General features: G+C 43.3%; 1 protein-coding gene across 1 annotated transcript in view; it reads left to right on the top strand.

Annotated features, from left to right (window-relative positions):
* OXSR1 (oxidative stress responsive kinase 1) overlaps positions 1 to 22,561 on the top strand; it is a 113,789-nt gene that overhangs the window by 22,381 nt on the left and 68,847 nt on the right. The window contains exons 2-3 of the mRNA XM_054991313.1: positions 2,766 to 2,878; positions 20,709 to 20,817. Of these exons, the coding sequence (XP_054847288.1) occupies positions 2,766 to 2,878; positions 20,709 to 20,817 (222 nt within the window). The remainder of the gene's footprint in view (positions 1 to 2,765; positions 2,879 to 20,708; positions 20,818 to 22,561) is intronic.

The following is a 22,561-nucleotide window of genomic DNA, read 5'->3' as shown; positions in this document are numbered from 1 at the left end:
TCCATTATCTATTATAGTATACTGAAGAATTCATATGGCCTATTCTTTTTTGGGAATTTAGAATAACAGTACTTTAGAGAGCTGGCATAGTGTAGGGGATAGAGTGTCAGACTAAGATTTGCAAGACTTGGGTTCGAATCCCCACTCAACCGTGGAAGCTGAGGGCCAGTCACGCAGAATTTATTCACTGAAATTTGGCACGCTTTGGGTCATACATCAACTCGGTCATTAAAATCATTTTCCATATCATTTTGATCTTGTTGCTGCTCTTGCATTTTTTTAATGTTTGCAATTTATAATTGTTTTCAGTTTTAATGTGAAGGCAAAAATGTGCTCCGTTACTAGAAGTCTGGACAACGGTGTTCTAATGTGAACCCTCTAATAAAGGCTCCTTTTAAGCGCTAACCTCAAGTAATACAGTCCAGGATAGTTTTTACCATTTTCAGGGAAATGTTTTTCTTTATTGAAAGAGTTTCTGTATTGCCTGTGAGGAAGAGGCTCTCGAGGTGGTTCCTTTAATAAAACAATCATTCAAAGAACCACATTCTAAAAATGTTATTAAAGTCGGACAACACAACAGCTGCAGGAAAAATTCTTTAAATGACAGTTTGTTCAGCAGCAGATGGAGGCAATGAAGTTAAAATATTTTAACGTCTACAGCAGCAGAAAAGAACACAAACAGAACAGCAATATTAATACTGTCAGCCAGGAGAAAAACAAAACGTTAATCAAACGATCCAGGAAAATAAAGCCTTGCCTACAACTTGGATGATGCTCAAGGAATACCAGTGGGATGGAGTTCCACAGGCATGATAACACTACAGATGACAACAATAATCTTCGGAGGTCCTGCTTTGGGTGCCTCCACTTGATGAGATTAGGTGGGAGGCCGTCTGATAGACGACCTTCTTGGTCATGGCGCCAAAACTCTGGGACTCTCTCTCCAGGGGACCTTCTCTGTCCCCTTCTGTTGCCATCTTCCGCCAGCGCATGAAGACGTTTTTGTTTTGTTTTGTTTCATTTGGCGTTGCCTCAATGATCCCTTCTTCCTGCCCAATCTTGTAAATGTTGTTTTTATCCCTTTTGTATTATTAGCTCTGATTTTAATTGTTTTAACGACGTGGGTTTTTTTGGTTGGTTTCAAAGGTTTTTAAAATGTAATTTTATCATGTAAATAATTTGATAGCCACCTCGACGGCCCTTGCGACTGCAGAAAAGGGGTATACATTTTGTAAAATAAGCAAATGTCCCTCGTAGTTCCTGCTTTTGCTTCAAGGAATTTGGGGGTGGGGTGGGGGATTGTGTGCAGAAGGGCTTTTTGCACCTGCTGTTATAAACTGGCCCCTAAACATCTTTTCCAGCACTGCTCCTTCCGGTACCTTTTCCGCTGGAGGTTGTATTTAGGAGAAGCCAGGAGGAGCGCTGACTCTGAGCTGTGACTACCCTCTGTATCGTATAAAGAGCTTTGGGAATTGGGGCATGATGCAAGGGCTTTTGCATGCTGCAACTCTGTACGGGCCCCAGAAGCCCCCTTGCCATTCGAATTAAACTGAGAGCCAAGCTACAAGTGATGCTTTACACAAGTTGGACACTTGTCAGCTTCCCTCAAGTTTTGATGGGAAATGGTTTTACAGCTTGGCTCTCCATTACAGCTGCAAGACCAGGATGCCTACATTTCCCATCAAAACTTGAGGGAAGCTGACAAGTGTCCAACCTGTGTCAGGCGTCACTTGTAGCTTGGCTCTCAGTTAGGTGGGGGTTGCGTAGTGTTGTCCGAGCATGAGCAAAGCCACCCTTAACTGGAGTTTTCTGTGCCATTTGGTATCGCTGTAAATAGCTGCTTTGTTTAGCTGGAGTAGCACTTTTAATCTGTGTTGCCGCCTCTCCTGCTGCATGAGAGATGGCAGTGTAACTTCTGTGGTGCTGACCCACCCCTTCTCCCCCCCCAAGGGATAAACTTTGCTCGGTCTTCCCAGCTCAAGATGGTGAGATTCCAGCGGTTTCAAGGCTGCTCCGTGTGCTGCATTTTGTCCCCGGGAGTGCGTGCTCGCATCCTATTTTGGTCCTCTATTGGCCTTTTATGAACGGAGTCGATGTAGGCACATGAGATTTTATTAGTACATTTTTATCCCACCGATCCTGAGAGTAGCGTGCCTGGTTCTAGCATCCTCCATGTCATGCTTACGACAGTCCTTTGGGACTGCGAGAAAATGACTGGCTCTCCCCAGGTCATCCAGTGGGTTTCATGGTGAGTGGATATCTAATCTGATTTCCTCAGGCCAAGATCTAAACTACAATGGATAGCGGCCACAAGTCTATCTCGTGGACGCCAACACCATTTTAGGAGCGTTTGTAGTTCTTCTAAGATTGCTACAAGGCCCTGATTCGGGGAGTGCATGTGGTGTGGCAGCCCCAGGGAGCTCTTCGCTCCCCTCCGGTGTCTTTTCAGGTTCTGAAACAGCAATGGGGGGGCGGGGTATTTTGGCCCCTGAAGAGGTATCAGGGAAGACACAGAAGCTCCTGGGGCCACCGTGCCGTGTGTGCTACCCGCATCACGGCCATTTAAAAAGAAACCACAAATGCTTATAAAAGCATCCATCCACCCATGATTCCATACTTGTGTGTATTAGAACGGAGGACTCTCCTAAAATACACAAACCCAACGCACTGAGCAGCTCTCTGTGCCAGACAGCACTGCAACAAGAAACGACCAAACTTCTGAACGAGGTTCTGACTGTGTGCCTTGTGTGTGTTTCTTTTTCCAGGCAGCGGGGCAACGGCCGTGGTGCAAGCAGCGTACTGCAGCCCAAAGAAAGAGAAAGTGGCGATTAAGCGGATCAACCTGGAGAAATGTCAGACCAGCATGGATGAACTTCTGGTACAGGCAGTTTTTTAGTACATTGTCTTGCTTGATTTTTTGCAAACCAAAGTTTCAAGACTGCGTGGCTGTGGATCAAAGTTTTGAAAACAGCTGTCTGCTTGGCTGTCCCGAAGGGCAGGACTGCTCCCTTGATTTGTGTGGAAGAGGGGGGTTTATGTCAGGCAATAAGCAACCCCCCCCCCCCGCTTGTCTGCTTTCCCAGATCGTGTTCTCCCATGTGCCCTTGCTTGATATCAGGGGCAGGGACCCAACTTTTGGGGTTGGGTTCTGCTCTGACTTGACAGCTTAAGCCTGTGAAGCTTCAGGAACATGTTCGTTGGTTCCGTTCCAGTTCACATAAGACAAACAGAAGTATGATTCGGCTTCCGCTGAAGGTTTGCACAGCGAGATGGGACTGAGCTGTTCCATCAGTCAGTGTCTGCCCTAATCTTTGCTCATTTTAATTCACACTTGAAACTAAAAATTTCCAAAATGCTTCATAGTGAATTTGAGACGTGGTTTTTAATGTTGTGCCATTTTATTGCAGTAGATTTCAATCTTAATCCCGAAAGCAGCAGTACTTCCTTTTGGCAGTTGCTTCCCAGTCTTTTAAGGGAACAAAATACAGCCTCCTAGATGAACCCCGAATACGTTTATTAACCAAAGGCATTAGGCTGAGATGGTCAAGATTCATTTTAGCGGGAACCAGTAACTATACCACTCTATTCTGTTTGTTTTTGTTTTGCGTCTTAGAAGTTCTGTTTCAAATCCTGCAGTTCTCCCAGTCCAAAGATCTCATGTATCATTAAACCCAGCTAAAGTCTCAGTTCACAGAAAAATACAAATAACTGACCGAAAAGCCTGGTTTTGAACTCAGTACCTGAAGGTTAACTGTAATTCGGCAGGCCCGTCTGGGGGCATCTGGTTGGATACTGTGGAACATATTGCTGGACCTGATGGACTGTTGGTCCAGCCCAGCCTGGATGCTCTTACGTTCTCTTCCCTAGAGATGCAGGATAATCGCCTCGCATTCCGCACCATGCTTTTTCCCTTTCACTTGGTGCTCACTGAAGAGACTGTTTTCTGGGCACTGGGAATGCTTCTTGGATTTCTTCCGCACAGCATAAGCTATGTTGGTGGTTCTCTGTATATCCTTACTCTCCCCCAGAAAGTGCTACCCATATATTGGCACAAAAATTGATGCCACGTGCTTGGAATGCTGGTGCATGCCGCTCTGATGGCATGGAGGGATGGGTTACTTTTTTCAGTTGTTCACTAATTTGTTCTTTCCCTTTATTTATTTTGCTTACACCCTGCCTTTTCCCACAGTGGAAACCCAAAGCGGCTTACATTGTTCTCCACTCCTGTGTTTTATCCTCACAACAACCCTGTGACGTAGGTTTGGCGGAGTGTTTTTGACTGGCCCAAGGTCACTCAGCAAACTTGCATGGCAGAGCGGGGAGTTCCATTGATCCGTCAAGGTCAGTTAGTGTCTCTGGAGTCTGGGGCCGAGATCTTGCACATCACCAATTTCCTGATTTTTCTCACTGGAGATGTTGGCGATAGAACGTGGGCTCTGCCACTGAGCCCTTCAGGGAAGATAACATGAAGAAGAGATTTCCATCTTGGCATACTTGCAATATAGTAATGAAAACAGATCAGTAACATGCGTATATGAACTTTGCAGCTGTACATCATATTTATTATACACCAGTATTTATTCATGAGAAGACAAGATTCTGTGGAAAAGTCAGTAATGCTAGGAAGAGTGGAAGGCAGCAGGAAAAGAGGAAGACCTAAAACGAGATGGCTTGACTCTATAAAAGAAGCCACGTCCTCCAGTTTGCAGGATCTGAGCAAGTCCGTTAATGATAAGACGTTTTGGAGGTCTTTCATTCATAGGGTCTCCATAGGTCAGAGATGACTTGACGGCACACAACACACAATTTATTGAATATAAGCTATGCATTTATTGGATTAGATGTCTATTGAGATGCATTTTTTGAACTAGTTGTATACTGTGGAATATTTGGTAGATTGTTGTTGTGGGTTTTCCGGGCTGTATTGCCGTGGTCTTGGCATTGTAGTTCCTGACGTTTCGCCAGCAGCTGTGGCTGGCATCTTCAGAGTTGTAGCGCCAAAAGTCTTTTGGTGCTACACCTCTGAAGATGCCAGCCACAGCTGCTGGCGAAACGTCAGGAACTACAGTGCCAAGACCACGGCAATACAGCCTGGAAAACCCACAACAACCATCGTTCTCCGGCCGTGAAAGCCTTCGACAATACATTTGGTAGATTATTTCCCATGAGCACATCACACTTTATCACTTGTCACTTCGCTTATATCTATTGAATATTTGAAAATCTATGAATGTTCTATAATTGAGAGATCTCTGTCTTTTGGTGCTACACCTCTGAAGATGCCAGCCACAGCTGCTGGCGAAACGTCAGGAACTACAATGCCAAGACCACGGCAATACAGCCCGGAAAACCCCCAACAACCATCGTTCTCCGGCCGTGAAAGCCTTCGACAATACATGTTCTATAATTATTTAGCGCATTTTTGTGGATCCATTTTGCATGATCGTATTCTCCAGTCAGGGTCTCCCTTCTTTACTTAGCTTTGGTAGCCGTCATGTCAAAAGACCGAAGGGGCTACCATGGCCTCATCCGCCCTGAGCCTGCTTGCAGGGAGGGCGGAATACAAATACGATAAAATAAAAAATAAAATTTTGAGAAGTGGGTCTCAAGAGGGTAGGCAGCGGCAAGACTGGAACCAGAGGAGTCTGGCTCGTCCTCTTGTCCTATTACCATGTTATGTTTTATTGCCTCCCATGTACCTTCAGCCATGGCTTTGTTTACGCCTTGCTTGCTAAAGCAATAACACAGATTATTGGCGTTTGAATGTTTGCCAGCTCTGGGCTCAAAGGAGCATTCAGAAAGCGCTGCCGTAGTAGAAAACGTGGCCTCTGGTTTTAAGATTACCTCCCCACCAACTAAGCATCTTAATCTCCAGCTGACCCGATCTAGGAGTACCTCCCATTTCATCATCTAATGAATGGGATGGCAATGAATTGCTGTTTTTCTTCCTCTCGCAGGGTCCCAATTAGGCGACCTGAAGGGCAGTTGACCCTTGTTTACGGTGCTTTTCTGCCGGGAAGCAAACTTGTGCCTCCCTCCCCGGCCAGCAGCTCATACATAATGTGCAGTTTTGAATGCCGACTCGTGTTCTGATACTGTATCCCAATGTTACACCTTTTGGGTCAGAGAGACGAGGATTTTCTGCCTTGAAATGATTTCTGGGTCTCTTCCTTTCCATCATATCTTGGGAGGAGAGCCAGTTTGGTGTCGTGGTTAAGAGCGGCACGACTCTAATCTGAGAACTGGGTCTGATTTCTCACTCCTCTGCTTGAAGCCAGCAGGTTGACCTTGGGTCAGTCACAGCTCTTTCGGAGCTCTCTCAGCCCCACCCACCTCACAGGGTGATTGTCATGAGGATAATACCAACACACTTTTGTAAACTGCTCTGAGTGGGCATTAAGTTGGCCTAAAGGGTGGTATATAAATTGAATGGTGCTGTTTTTATTAACGAAGGCTGGCACAGTATGTCTGAATTTGTTCCAAGTGTCCTCAGAGAGACACTTGCCTTGGGCCACCAGGATGGAAAGCCAGTTTGGTGTAATGGGTAAGAGCAGCAGGACTCTAATCTGGAGAACCGGGTTTGATTCCCCACTCCTCCGCTTGAAGCCAGCTGGGTGACCTTGGGTCAGGCACAGCTTCTAGGAGCTCTCTCAGCCCCACCCACCTCACAGGGTGATTGTTGTTGCAGGGATAATTTTAGCATACTTTGTAAACCGCTCTGAGTGGGTGTTAAGTCATCCTGAAGGGCAATATATAAATCGAATGTTGTTGTTGTTATTCTGATATATCGGCAGTAAGATGTTGGACACCTGCAGGCCTCAAAAACATGAGGATCCAGATCAATGATCTAATCCTATGGATCCATCAGCTAGTGGTGATGCTTTTCTCCAATGCTTGGGGAAGCTCATGGGTGCCCATCGGAAGAGAAGGAGCTCACCTTGGGGAGAAAAGTAGGGCGTACATGAAGTAAATAAGGAGGTGTGCTGGGGGAAGGCAGCGCCACCAGCGCTTGTAGAACACATGAGCCCTTCAAACTTCCTTGTATCTGGTCAGATCATCGGTCTGTCAAAATCAGGGTTCTCTCTTCTGACTGGTGGCAACTTTCCAGGGCTTTTATGTCAGCTGCTACCAGATCCTTTTTGCTGGATGGAGGTGTCTGGGATTGGACCTTCTGCATGCAGAGCAAATTCTCCGCTACTGAGCCATACCCACTTCCCAACCTGGAGCCTCCTGGACTGAGCTGGTGTAAACGGCCCACTGACCTGTGCAGGTCCTGCTGTGGGATCCAACCCCAGAACTCTGCTCAGTCTGTCTTTTCTTTCCAACATTGGCTTTTCAAATCACTCTGAAAAACAGGAAGGGGATGTAGCTGGCGGCTTTCCCCTTTTTATACCAAGCAACTGGAATTCCGCTGTTTTCAGATATGCCGCTTAAAGAACCAGTTCTGGAAGGCCGTGAGGTCATTGTAGCACCGTGGGTAGGAGAAGGAGTGATGATCTAGGAGCTTGTAACTGATTCTTATCTGTGTCTTACTAAAGCTTCCAGTATCTTGGACTAAAGATTTATCTTTATTCTTGGGCAGCTTTCAGCAATTAGTTAAGTCCTGCAAAACAGAACTCGCTTTCTAACCAGTGCTGCTTATCGGAACAAAATTATTTATAAGGTTCTTCTTGCAAAGCTTTTCCCCATCGAGACATGCAGAGTCCTTCTAGAGTTTATTTCTTTTTATTGAAATACGCTCTAGTCTTTTAAAGAAGCAAAGTATCAAAACATATATGATTATTAATATAAATCCGACAAAGATGGAACACAGAAAAGCAATAAGAATTAGGTTTGCTAACATTTCCTAATTAAGTTTCAAACAATCAACGTTTCTATGAAATGCATTAAGATTCCTATAGCATACGATACAAAGGTAAAATTGTCACCTCAGTCCAATTGCGATTCCTTCCAATTCAAACTCTGACATTCTATCTGAGTTGGCATTTTTATGGGTCATCTTATGCAGAAATCTAAGATCTTTTCCATGTGATAGCATGGATAAACTATGATTGGCTTAATGCCCAATTAAATATTCATATTTTCTATTGTATATCATTCTAATTAGCCAAAAAGTGACGTTGTATCCCACTTGCAAAATAGAAGTATAAATCTGTGGAAAATGACCGAAAGAGTTAAGTGAGTAAATCACCCCTGGTCCATTCAGTGATTGGAGGACATTAAGTTAGATAGTGCCCGCTACTTTTAATTAGTTTTCGAAGATGAACGTGCACCTGTATTGGTTATACAACATGTTAAAAAACATACAAGACAGTTCATGCAAAATGCAGAAGTTCACTTAGAATACATAATGTATAATGCGCTTTAATCTGTTTTACTGCAACAATGGCTGATTCCGCACACGTTGGATAATGCACTTCCAATGCACTTTATCAATCGTTTGAGGTGGATTTTTTGTTCTGCGCACAAAAAAATCCATTTCGAATGATCTGTAAAGAGGATTGGAAGTGCATTATCCAACGTGTGCGGAATCACTCATTGTCAGCAACGTTGCATACATTTCAGATGAGCAGGTGGGAGTTGCAGGTTTGAATCCGCAGTCTGCTGTAGAAGCTCACTGGGTGACATGAGCACATACCTTCTGTGTCGGAATTACCTTGCGGGGTTCCACAGGGTGCAGTATTGTCCCCCATTATGTTCAACCGCCATGTAAATCCTTTTAGGAGAAATCATTCATAGCTGTGGAATTGGATGTCATCAACATGCAGAGGACACCCAGCCGTGCAGTGGAGGTTTTGAGTCATTGCCTGACAGCTATGGTCAAATGGTTGGAAACGAACAAATTGAAGACTAAGCTCAGACAAGAGGGAAGCGATGCTAGTTGGGAAGGCAGAGATCTTGAAGGCTGCTGTGCTCCCCACTTTCAGTTGGGTTCAGTTGACCATTGCAGACTTGGTTAAGAGCCATGGGGTTATACTAGATCCGGCATTACTGCTAGGGAAGCAGTAATCCTTGCCGTGGTAACATGAAGACTTTTGTAATAGGTCTCCCTTCAAAGTCAACTTGGAAAATCCAAATAGGGCAGAATATCACAGCGCAGTTATTATTGGGAGCTAGGCAGAGCATGAATATTCCTCTTATTCTGCAATCACTCCATCAATTCTGCAATCACTCCATTGGCTTCCCTTCAGATACTGGGCTCAGTTCAAGGTTTTGGCTATCCACACACAAAGCCTTCCATGGCTTTGTCCTTTGTATCTATGGGACTGCCTCTCTCCCTACCGTCTGCCATGGGAGCGCCACTCATCTGAACAGGACCTTCTGCACTTCCCACCCTGCATATGGGCAAAATCAACAGCTCACTGTACACATACATTCACTGTGGTGGTCCCAACCTTACGGAGCAGCCTGCCTGAAGAAGTCGGGAAAGTTCCCACTCTCCCAGCTTTCTGCAAATTGTGCAGAACCTAATTATTCGGGAGAGCTTTCTCACACAGGTAGTAAGGCTGTGGTGTAAGGAAATAGTTCTTTGGTTATGGGAGAGGGGCTGTGGACTATACTGTTGCATACCCACGGTGTAGCTTCTGCAGCATTTAATATGCCATGTCTAATTGCCTATGCTTTACTAATTTGCTTATGCTTTGTTTCAACATTGTTTTTGGCTCTGTATCAGATTTCTGCAATGTATACCTATTGCGCTCTTGTATATTGGAGCCCCTGATCCCACCGTGTAATCCACCTTGAGTTTCAATGAGAAAAGCAGACTATAAATAATGTAAGTAAGTAAATACATAAATGAAGCTACTTTCTCTTGAAACAGAGCCGTGGTCCATCAAGGTCATGATTATCTACTCAGGCCGGCAGCGGATCACCAGGGTCTCAGGCACAACCTGCAGGGCTTGGCCCTTTTAATTGGAGATGCTGGGGACTGAACTTGCAACCTTCTGCATGCAAAACAGATCCCCTCCCACTGAGTCTCAGGCCCTCCCCTCACTCCCCTTGGGTCAGACTCACACTTACACAATGTTGTAAGCTGCTTTGGGTCCCCGTTAGGGAGAAAAGTGGAGTATAAATATCCAAGTCAAATAATCCTTGCCTCAAGATGGGAGGGTGGCTTGCCTTGCTCTGCTGTATGGTGTGACCAAGCCTGTCGCCTTACAACAGTAGCAGCAGCAATATTCATTTTATATACCGCTGTGGCGCAGAGTGGTAAGCTGCAGTGCTGCAGCCCAAGCTCTGCTCACGACCTGAGTTCGATCCCGGCGGAAGCTGGGTTCCGGTAGCCGGCTCAAGGTTGACTCAGCCTTCCATCCTTCCGAGGTCAGTAAAATGAGTACCCAGTTTCCTGGGGGTAAAGTGTAGATAACTGGGGAAGGCAATGGCAAACCACCCCCGTAAAAAGTCTGCCAAGAAAACGTCGTGATGCGATGTCCCCCCATGGATCAGTAATGACTTGGTGCTTGCACAGGGTGCTTGCACCTTTGCCTAGGACAACTTAACACCCTCTCAGAGCAGTTTACAAAGTGTGTTGTTGTTATCCTCACGACAATCGCCCTGTGAAGTGGATGGGGCTGAAAGAGCTCTGAGAGAGCTATGACTGATCCAGGGTCACCCAGCTGGCTTCAAGCGGAGGAGTGGGGAATCAAACCTGGTTCTCCAGATTAGAGTCCCACCGCTCTTAACCGCTACACCAAACAGAGTTCTTGTGATGTACTTGAAGTGCTGCCTTTGAACACAAAGCTGGTGTGGCATAATGGTTAGAGTGTCAGGCTTAGGACCTGGGACAATGGCGATCGAATCTCTACTCTGCAGCGGATGCCCAGTGGGTGACCCTGGATCTATTACAATCTCTCAGCCTATCTTACATTGCAATTAAGAGATAGATGCAGGATATAAATAATTAGTAAATAAAAATTATGCTTGCAAATATTACTGCTGTTGGAGAGCTGGGTGCAATTCTGAGCTTACGAACAGCTTTGTGGTGGACGCTTTGTCTGGAGCAGAATGAGGCAATGCTATATGTCAATGCTATATGGGCTGTCAATACAGGATGAAGAAAGGTCAAGGGGTTCCAGAGATTCTTTCCTCTGGGTTCCTGTGCTCAAGATTACAGTATCTCTCTCTCTTTTTTTTTAATAAAAATTTTATTAGGTGAGTACATGTCTACAATCAATATTTCAATTATTAAACCTAAATATCAAATTCCCCCCCTTTCCTCCCCCCCTTTTCTAGTGACTTCCAACAGTTTTCCAACCCATATCTTATTGTATAACCTATTCTTCTATTCTCCCTCTATATAGTTAGCTTTTATTACGTTTATAGACTAAATAATTTCCATTATCTTTAAATCTATCTAAAATTTAAATTCTACCGTAATTAAAATTTTTCTTTAAACGGTAAAGATTACTGTCCCCACTAAATTTCCCTAATAGCTTTCAAATTGCCACAATTTCCCCTTCACGTCCCACTTTTTTCCCAAATACTCCTTCAGTCTACCCCAGTCCTTAAAAAATTCTTCAGCATTCTGGTCTCTCAGCCTTCTTGTCAATTTGTCCATTTCCGCCATGTACAGCAACTTTTGTATGCAATCTCCAATAGATGGTATTTCTTGCACTTTCCATTTCTGTGCATATAATATTCTTGCCGCTGTTGTCATATAAAATAACAATGTTCTATGTTGTATAGGAACATCTTCCATATTTAAGTTCAGTAGCAGGAGTTCTGGGTTCTTTATTATTGAAATCTGCAAAATCTCATTTATCGTTTCTAAAATACCTCCCCAGTACTGCCTAGCTACCTCACAAGTCCACCACATATGATACAGTGATCCTTCATGAAAGATTACAGTATCTCTTGTGAGATTCTCATTTCTTATTTATATATCCCTATCCAAGGAGGCTGTTCCTTGCCCTGAGTGGCCATCTAAAATCAAGGAGAGGCCTGGATAAATAGAGACTGATGTGTGCCTTGCCGAAGTCTGTTTTGTGCTTCCGTTTCTGAACTGGGTTTCAGTGCAGCTCTTTTAAAACACGGCACTGTTGCCCGATGCTTGAATTGTTCTAGTGAAGGCTGATTATTTGATTATGACATTTTTTTTTAAATTTGAGAAGGTGCCCATGATTTGCTGGACAGCAGCTTCCAGTTTTTAAAAACTTTTTAGTAACTTAACTCAGGCAATAGGGTGGTGGGGGTAAGGAAATGGGTCAGGAAGATGCTTCAGAAAGGGACAGGGACTGTAGACTGTACTACCTGGTACTCTCGGTTGATGTAGATATACTCCTACTGGGTAATTTCTGTATCATTTGATATGTCGTGTCAAACTATATATGTTTTTTTCCAGCAAGGTCCATCTCTGTATCCCTGTATTTATGCTTCTTTTCAGATTCTTGCAATGCATGTTCTTATTGTATTGTTTTTTAATGTCCAAGTTGTTGATCGTATTGACTTAACACTGTGTAATCCACCTTGAGTGTCAGTGAGAAAGGCGGACTGTAAATAAATAAATCCCTCCAAAGTCACAGGTTAATAGAAGAGGGGAGGCCTCTTCTAAGAAGCATCTATCTTACATGGGAGGAAATGCCTCTTTTAATAATCTCTTAAACAGTACCTACTATAACACATAAACATGCGTGTAACTCATAGAAAGGGATCTTCCCAGATTTCTTTGATTGTTGTCTCTAGAGCTAATGCCTCTACATCTAATGATTTCTTTTAGGAACTGTCGCACTATTTAAAAAAATAAACTATTTTAGTTAGAATGACTCAACTTAATATGAGGGAAGAATGCAAGAACAACTGAGGACTGGATCGGCGCCAGCCCCGTTACTCAGTGGTTGCTTCGGCACCCTGAGAGCGGCCGCCCTTGCGGTTCTGCTGACGAATGGGAGAATCCAAGCCCCATTTGCCTGCTCGGAACAGACATTCCATCCAGTCTCTAGGCAACAAAATCCGGGCTTTTGTGCAACATCAATAAGGTCCGGCCTTTTTGGTGAGTGGGGGGTTGATGGGAATAGAGAATAGAGGGGAGGAGGTGGAAGACCAACCGGAAGAGTAGCATGTGAAAATCTTCATTTGGGTGAATTCCAGAATAGATGGACGCGTGAGCTCTTCCCATCAGTCCCTCTGATTAGACTCCGTCTCCCACCCATGCCCTTGAAGAGTTCCTTTCCCTCATTAGCTGTGCGAAGTTAAAGTTACTGAAGGCAGGAATTTTTCAGTGTTATCTCTCTTTTTTGACACTTGCATTTTTCTTTCTTTGCCTTAAACTATCTTTTTAAATGGAAATTCTAGACACCCGGAGGCCTGATTTGGATGGTGTCTATACGGGAAAGTTTTCCTACTTGAAACCATCTGCTGTCCCTGGAAAGGGCTGTAATGATTCAGGGAGTCCAGTTTGGAGTTGCAGAACCATGCAGGCGTGAAAGAGTTACACCTCTGTTCTTTATGCAAAACCCTAATCTGAATCGGGGCCTCTGTGTAGCTCTAACATCCCTTTTAAAGACTCCTGGAAGATGGATCACAGATCTTCTCCGCATCTCATCTTTGATCCTTTATTTCTTAAAAGTTTGCTGAATTGCTTAGGCTGCCAATTACCTTTCCAACCAGAGAGAGAAACCAATTTTGCATCACCCTTTTATGACTTTTACAAATTGGTTAGATTAAGAACTGTACAAATAGCTACAATTAAATTCAGCAATAGGCTTGGTTAGCGTGACTGGAGGTTAAATTTAAGGCCTGCTCTGTTCTCCACAGTACTTTCTGAACAACCCCCTAAGGTTGTTCATTGTTTCTGAACATAAATAGTTTTGTATATTGCTGTCTGAGTTTTAAATAAGATAATAGTTTGTAGAGAACAGTAGTACTGGGAATTATTTAAACTGGAGATGAGTAGATGTGCTAAGTCTGTTGTGGTTAGAACAACTAGGAGGTTGTGTAGCACTTTAAACACTAGCAATTTTTTCTTTTAGCATAAGCTTCTGTGAACTAGAGCCTGCTTCGTCAGATTTAATCCATGCAAATCTTTGCCAGAAGTGCATATTGAAACGAGTTGTCTGAAGATTTTCATATTTTCTTTTTAATTTTTTTGCTTGTAGGAGATTATATTATTGACAGGTCCTTTAGCCCACTAAGGAATTTGACACCCCCCCCCCCAGTTTTTTCCCTTAAAAATGGTTTTATTTTGGGATGTTGGTTTGTGATGTGGCATTTATGTCATTTGGTTTCAGTCCATTTTGAGAAACTGAAGGAAGTGATTTAATTCCCAAAAGGTTCCCTTTGTTGTTAAAGGCAGAATTCTAATATGCAACTTCCCTATAATAGTAACATGCCAGGACCAAAATATGTTCACCAACTAAACCAATATTCCCTTAATTGGCAGGCCCACCAATTGACCCACTGAAGAAGTCCCAGTCGATTGATTCTAAAGCAAAGGTTGCAAACCTAATTTGTAGCACACACACAAAAAAAATCGTATCTTTTGCGTGTTCTATATTGAACTTGTGGAACAAAACCCCAAGTGAGTAAATCGTCACATGGCTTGCGGTCAACTCAAACTGTGTTTCTTGGATTGAGGCCAACTTCTAGGAACCTTCCTGTGCCTTTAAAAGTCTGCCAGCAATTATTTTAAGAGAATTCCCCAGGCTGATATAGAAGCAAGGGACTTTTCAGCGGAGGCTGCGATTCTGTGCAGCCGTTTTTTCAGTACTGCGAATTTGTCCCTCTGCTCTGATTTCATTCCCGGGGGGAGGTGAAGACGCCGTGTGTGTGTGTGTGTGTGTGTGTGTAATGACTGGTTTGATTTCTATGAGCTGATTTTTTTCTTCGCTACTGTATTCTTATGTTTTGCTATACTACAATATTTTACTGTTTTAACTGTCCGTAGTCATTGTTTTTGTATCAGAATGTATTAAACACTTCTGATTTTTTAATTAGGCTGTGTTCTGCTTTGCAAATTTAATGTTGTGTATAAAAGTGGTTTTCCTAAGTGGGTGGCATGTAGTGGTGGAGAGTGCCCTCAAGTCATAGCTGATTTATGGCGACCCCTGGTGGGGTTTTCATGGCAAGAGACTAACAGAGATGGTTTGCCGTTGCCTGCTTCTGCAACCCTGGTCTTTGTTGGAGGTCTCCCATCCAATTACTAACCAAGGCCGACCCTGCTTAGTTTCTGAGATCTGATGAGATCAGGCTCACCTGGGCTATCCAGGTCAGAGCATAGCATATCGGATCCACTTTGCTGCAGTGGTTAAGAGTGGCAGGACTCTAATCTGGAGAGCCATGTTTGATTCCCCACTCCTCCACTTGATCTTGGGTCAGTCACAGCTTCTCGGAGCTCTCTTAGCCCTATCCATCGTACAGGGTGATTGTCGGGATAATAATCACACATTTTGTAAACCACTCTGAGTGGATGTTAAGTTGTCCTGAAGGGTGGTATATAAATTGAATGTTGTTGTCTGTCTGTCTGTCGGTCCGTTGGTCCATCTATCTAACCAGAGTAGAGATCATCTGTCTGTCTGTCATTTATAGTCCGCCTTCCTCACAGGGACTCAAGGCGGATTGCATAATGTCAGATTAGTACAATCAGAATCAAGGACATTTCCATACAGTGTCAAGGACATTTCCATAAACAATGCCTTAGGGTAAATACATTGTCATTCATTCATTCATTCATGCATGCCTGCATGCATGCATTCATTCATTTACTTCATGTATATCCTGCCTTTTTCTCCAGTGGAGACATAAAGCAGCTTAACGTTGTACTCTTCTCCTCCATTTTATCCTCACAACCACCCTGTGAGGTAGGTTAGCCTGTGAGGATGTGACTTGCCTCAGGTCACCCAGTAAGCTTCCATGGCAGGATGGGGGTTTGAACCTGTGCCTCCCAGATCCTAGCCCAACAGTCTAACCATTACACCATGCTGGCGGATATCACTGAGAGGGCCTGATGCAGGAAAAGAATTTGAAGAAGCATTCCTCAGGGTTGTCCTGAGGGAAAGACAAGTACTGGGAGAATAATGTTTGGGGGAAGGATAAAAAAGTAATAGTGAATGGTCGATGAATTAGTTTTATTGGAATACTTCTTAGACATTTCAAGACATGACAATTGCCAGTGTTTAAACGTCTGGGAAGAGTCAAGGCTGCGGTCCTCGTGCTGAGAAGATGCCAAATAAATAGTCTGAGTAAAATAAAATTAAAGCACTGTTCCTAGAGGGTAAGTTCCCCTGAAATGGTAGCATTTATTTTTGAGTAAACTTACTTCAGAACGAGTTACACAGCAGTGAAAGTTGCAAACTAATTTTGGCACAGCCAAGGAGCTGTGCCTGGTGTTACTGCTATGTTTACTTTGAGGTTTTTTGGTCAATAGGGGGATAAATTAGTAGAACTTGTATGAATCGTATATGTGCTTGTTTTGTGTTTGCACCTGAAAAAAATTAATTTTATAACTCTGAAATTACCCAGTTTGACAGGTGACGTAGCCATTTGTCACGTTTCTAGTTAATTTTATCTTTTGACCTATTTTATCTTTTTTTATGTTTGCTTTGAAATGTTAATTTTTTGTGTGAAAAATGTTCCACTTCATTTTGCAGCCTCAGACGCTTAACTTGCATGGTGGCCGTTAAGCGAGCCACTGGGTTTCTCAAGGAACAACGTAGGCACTGCATTTACATTACAGGGTTAGCACTTGGTGTAGAGTAGATGTTAAAGTGTCAGGTTACAACCTAGGTTCAAATCTTCACTCAGCTAAAAAGCAAACCTTTGGCTAGTCACGCTCTCTCAGCCTAATCTACCTTGAAGGGTTGTTGTGAAGACAAACCAGATAGTGTAATGCTGATACAAATGGGATAAAAATGAGACAGAAGCCAGTTCTGGCTTGCTCTGATACTTTTAAGGTACCACTGGACTTCTTGTTGCTGCTTGCTAGCACATTCACACGCCCTTGAAGTTTGACTTGCTTTACGTTGTTTTTAGGATTATTTAATTAAGGCATGTATATGTATTAACTGTTTAATATTAATTGTACACTTTGCCTCCTTTGAGTCTGTATATTCATCAGGTGTCCCTTGCAGGGTTTTCAACCATGAGAAGCTACAGCCTTTCTCCTCGATGTTAAACAAGATAAACAGTTTTGAGATTAGCTAGGAGGCTAGCCAAGGGAGGAGGGTCTTCTCAGTTGTAGCACCAAAACGCTGAAATCTCTCCCCAGAGAGACTTGCCTGTCCCCTTCAGTTGTTGTCTTTCACCAGTGAGTGAAGACTTTTTTGTTTTGTCTGGCATTCCCACGTGGTTCCTGTTTTTAATAGCTGTTTTTATCTATGTGTATTTAATCATACAGTATATGTACTTTAACTTGGTTTTAATTGTTCGAATGATGCATTTTTGTTCTGGTTATAGTGGCTTTTAAGATGTCTTTTGTATTATGTTTGTTTTTCTTCTTGGTGGTCCCAAGAAAGGCGGAGTATAAATTTGGTAAATAAATAATAATTTTTCTGCAAATCAGGACCGCGGAGTTTCTCATTTGCCCCGTGTGGATGTTTGCAATAAGTCCCATGAGTAATGGCTGACGCAACACATTAGTCATGCGCAGGGCTTTTTTTCTGGGAAAAGAGGTGGTGGAACTCAGTGGGTTGCCCTCGGAGAAAATGGTCACATGGCTGCTGGCCCCGCCCCCGGATCTGCAGACAGAGGGGAGTTGAGATTGCCCTCCGCGCCGCTGAGTGGCACGGAGGGCAATCTAAACTCCCCTCTGTCTGGAGATCAGGGGGTGGGGCCAGCAGCCATGTGACCATTTTCAAGAGGTTCCGGAACTCCGTTCCACTGTGTTCCAGCTGAAAAAAAGCCCTGGTCATGCGCTGTCAAAGGAGGTCATGTTTCTGGGTTTCTTGGACGAGAAAAGTGGAAGGCCCTTGAAAGAATTCCACCACCACACTCTGCAGATAGACTCCTTGGGCTGGCAAATGTCTGAACTCAAAGCCAAGCAGTCTTACTTTACCATCTGATTTCTGCTCTTATTTATAGTGCATCCTTCATGTGGGCTGAGGGGGTGGAAAAGGCCCTGATGGATCGCTACGAGGATGTGGCGCTCGACTTGTGCCTCTGTCTAGACCAAGTGGGTGCTGCCAGCGCAGCGAAGGACAGTCTTGATCACTGTGTTTGTTCTGGGTGGTTCGGAAGAGCAGATGGAAATTGGTTCGTGGTGCTATTTGCGTTCTGGGCAGCTATCAAGATGGCTGCAATTAAAAGTTTCTCTTGCAGGAAGCATCTATGAATCATTTAATGCTGTAGCAATAGCTTGTGGCTGTTTTATCCTGTGTCCAGTTGTGAAAGGTTGCTGTATTGAAACGAGAGTGTAATATTCAACGATCTGTGGCTGTAGCCCTCTCTGGGGCAACTGGAAGAGCAAAAGTAAAGAGGCACCTTAAAAGACAGAGAAATTTTATTCCAGCATGAGAGAGACCCAAAAAAAAGCCTGTATTTTCAGAAGACTGTGTCTTCACTTTGCATGTGTTTAATTAACAAAATCAGCAGGCTGTGAAATGCAGGAAGTATAGGGTGAAATGGAGTTATGTTAAATTCAGATATAATTGAGAAGAAATATGGAGAATATTAAATAGCTATTTTAAGCTAGTTAACACTGGTGATGGGAGAATTGCAGATTTTGTTAAAGTATAGTCTTTTGAATTTGGTATTCTAAATGCCTGGCATTTCTGTAAATGACCTAACCAAAAAATATAAATAGTTACAACATTTCTGATAAGGCTTGAATTGTGTTTATGGGCACAGTACTATTGTGAATGTCTGTCAGCAGCATAGATGTTTGCTTTCTGTGAGCTGTGTTCAAACATCGCCACAAATGGGCTTTTTCACTGTGGTTCAGACTTCCAAACTTGCAACTGTTTAGAGCAGCTTGTCATTACGTTCTCTTCTGAACCCTCAGTTTCATACATTCGTTCTCATTTCCATGAGGTGTGGCTGCTAGCTGTCCAGGCTAGATTGCTGTAATGCTTCATCCCGGGACTGCCTTTGAAGACTGTTCAGAATACAGTAATCAGTATTACTGGTAATTGGGATGGGATGTTCAATGATATTTCAGCAGAGGTAAAAGACAGGCAGTGGTTTTGCGTCTGTTCCTGGGGACAATTCAGGGTACTGTTTTTGGTCCCATCAAGGGAAAACTTGTTGAAACAAAATCCTCAATGTGTCTTTTAAGACATTGACACGTCGGCTCCTTTGGTGAGATTCTTTTCATGTGTTGTATGCAATTAAAAATAATAATAATTGCAATGCTCCTTGGCGGCTTTGATGAGGGTCAGCAGAACTGGTTTGCTTAGAGTTTCTAGAAGTTTCTAGAAACCTATGTGCATGTGGTGTGTAGATGTCCTTGTGTAATCTTAATCCATCTACCTATTCTATTTTTATTCTGCCCTTGCTCTAAACAGTTCAGGGTGGAATACATGGATATTCCCTTCTCCGTTTTAGCATCAGAACAACTTCATGTTGGCTGTGAGAATATGACTGGCCCAAAGAGGTTGTGGCCCCCGATTTGGAAATACCAAATCTTTACGAATCGGGCCTGGTTCAGATTTTTTTTCCGAACCGGGAACCCGAAGCGCACACCCTTAGTTCTGAATCCATCTCTTTTCAGTCTTAGTTTGATACTCTAACCATTACACTTGCTGATGAAGTCTCTCTTCATGGCCTCCTTAGAGGCTGCAGCATCACGTTTGTCTTCTCAACTCCATTGCAGCACTGGAGGAATAATGGAAGACTGTGCCATCCTCATTAATGATTCATACCCAAAGCACTCCATTTTAGAGAGAGCTTTCCCCCCTCCCCCTCATCATGCAGTCAATCTTGAACAAATTGCTAAGTGTTTCCTTTCTTAATAGAGACATCTCTTTCTCTCCTTTTTGCATAAGCAGGTGATGCCAAGTAATCAAGGGCTCCCTCATCAACCTAGCCCGACTCTCCAAAATCAGGGATAATTACACCAGTTTATTTATATCCCCCAACTTCTAAGTTCCAAACACCTCTCGAAAACAAATATAAAACGGTGAAATCCCATTATAAAGTCGTATGCGAAAAGCTCTCAGTGGTCAATATGCAGAATAACGACAGCGATTCAAGTACTGCTGAAATCACAGCAGCTTTCTAAAAGCTTCCAAGCTCATCCAGGCAAGCAGCGGCCTTGCTTTGTTTTCTTCAGACAGTTAATAAAAAGGTGTGACAAGCGATTTCCTCCAAGAAATTTCCTCTGCAGTGGTTGAAGACTACTCCTTGTACTCATTCTCCAGGTTTTCCTTTGTGAATATCAATATCAATATATATATGTGTGTGTTTATATATGTATATAAATGAAGTAAGCATAATTTAAAAAAAAATCTTGTATAGAGAGAGTAGTATTTTGGGGAAGAGAGATGAACCTGAACAGGTCATTTTTCTATATTCAGAAACTTTGCTCTGTATGAGAGTGTTCAGATATTCCCTCACCCACTTGTAGCCTGAAGCGACACGGCCTAACAAGGGCTGTACCAGGTGAACACGCGGACCCTGTCACTTGGCTATCATTGCCTGTTCCTAACTTCTGCTTTCCTGGGTTCCGTTCCTTTTTCATACAGGTGGACATTATCTATCGCGCTGTTTTTGTTGAAGCTCAAATAATCAAAGTAAATGTTAATGTTTTCTCTTTCTTTCTTCTTCCTCTCTCTCTTTAGAAAGAAATCCAAGCTATGAGCCAATGCCATCACCCCAACATCGTCTCTTATTATACATCGTTTGTAGTGAAAGATGAACTCTGGTTAGTGATGAAGCTTCTGAGTGGAGGTGAGTTTAAAATAGTTAAAAGTGAGATTTCTCAGGTTCTGGCGTGTCCCTGTAAAAGGGCACAGGTGGGCGGGGAATATTAAACATATCCTTGAGTGTTTGTCTTTCTGCAGTATCCTATGGTTTAAATTCTTACATGCTTTTGGTAATATGCAAGTGTATTTTTGCAATCACTGGACAAATATCCCAAATTTCCTCTCCTCCTCCTTTGCAGCCTCTGTTCCACGTTACACCCTATTGTACAAGCCCCCCCCCCCCACAACACTTGGGAGTGGTGAGGACGGATGTATAGCAGACTGCAGCAGGGAGACGGTCAGGTGGGAAAGCCCTTAGCCCGTCAGATTTCTGAGCGTGGTTTGTCTGGATGCAAGCTAATGACTGCAAAAAACATGTGTGTTTAAAAGGAATTATCTTTTGTTTCCTCTCTGAGCTGCATGCTACAGTTTACAGACACTAATAATGTGAAATTAAGCCCTCGCCTAATCCGCCCACCCAACTCTACAGTGTTTATCTCTTGATGACTGTATTCAGGCGTGTGTGTTTGTATGCTCAACCAAGTATAAAAGGAAGCAGCAGAGAGGAAAAACGGGATAACAAGTGATAAAGGGGTAGATGGGTTGCAAGAGCAGTGATGCTTTATCTTTAAAGCCCCCCAAAGGTATCTTGTGGCCCTGATTTCCAGTACCACATCTTCCTTGGTGCTGTATTTAAATTTAATTGGCTGAAAGGCAGAGTATAAGGTGATGAAGACAGTGCCTCCATTGGTGGACAAACCTCCGTGTGGGTGCTGAAAGGCTGTCTTGGCATTCAGTCTGGGGAACTTCCACGTCCTTGCTTTAATTCATTGAACCCTCTAACGTTGAAAGGCTGAAAGACTGCCTGTTGCAGCTCCAGAGCTTTCCTTCTTGTGAGGAACGTAATTGCCCATCTTCGGAGGGAACCAACAGTACTTACTCATACTAGACTCTTCCCACATGTGTCATAAATCAGTTTTTCATTGGCAGTTTTCCTGCCCTTAATTATCTCATTAATTTTTTAAAAAAATTTAAAGAGGGAGGGTTTAAAGTAGAGAAGAGAGAGGCTTTGAGGGAGTGACTCTGTCTGTATATGTTACCCTCCTCTCTAGCCCTGGCTGCTCCAGCAGACTTTTAACAATTGCCCTGTTCGAGTCACAGATTACTCACTCCTACCATCCATGGGCCCTTTGCTTATAGGTCTGCCTGCAGAGGAGCTCAGGAGATTCTGGGATGTGCCCAGCTCACATGGCTTATCTGCCAGGCATGTAGGCCCATGCTTCAGGACATACTTTTGGGAGGTGCATATTGCATGAGCAATATGTCAAAGAATGTCAAAGAAATTGCAGGGAAGTTTATCTGCCATTTCCCGATCTTTTCATAGCAAAACTTTTCAACTCGCCGTTCGTTCGTTCTTTTTCTTTCTCTTTCTTTCTTTCTTTCTTTCTTTCTTTCTTTCTTTCTTTCTTTCTTTCTTTCTTTCTTTCTTTCTTTCTTTCTTTCTTTCTTTCTTTCTTTCTTTCTATTTGTTTATTTGACTTATATCCCGCCCTCCCCACGAATGGGCTGAGGGCTATTATGTTTTGAGTAGCGCTGCTTTTACTATTCCAGTCTTCTCTGTCTTGTGGTATGTGTCCTTATTTGTGCCAGATTTTCTTGAAGGCATTCATCGCTAGCATAGAAGTTATCCGGTGGGATCTCTCTAGTAATCCAAGCCAGGCATCGCAGCA

This window comes from Eublepharis macularius, chromosome 11, assembly GCF_028583425.1.
Source record: "Eublepharis macularius isolate TG4126 chromosome 11, MPM_Emac_v1.0, whole genome shotgun sequence".
NCBI lineage: Eukaryota > Metazoa > Chordata > Lepidosauria > Squamata > Eublepharidae > Eublepharis > Eublepharis macularius.
This window is presented reverse-complemented; position numbering and strand designations above follow the sequence as displayed.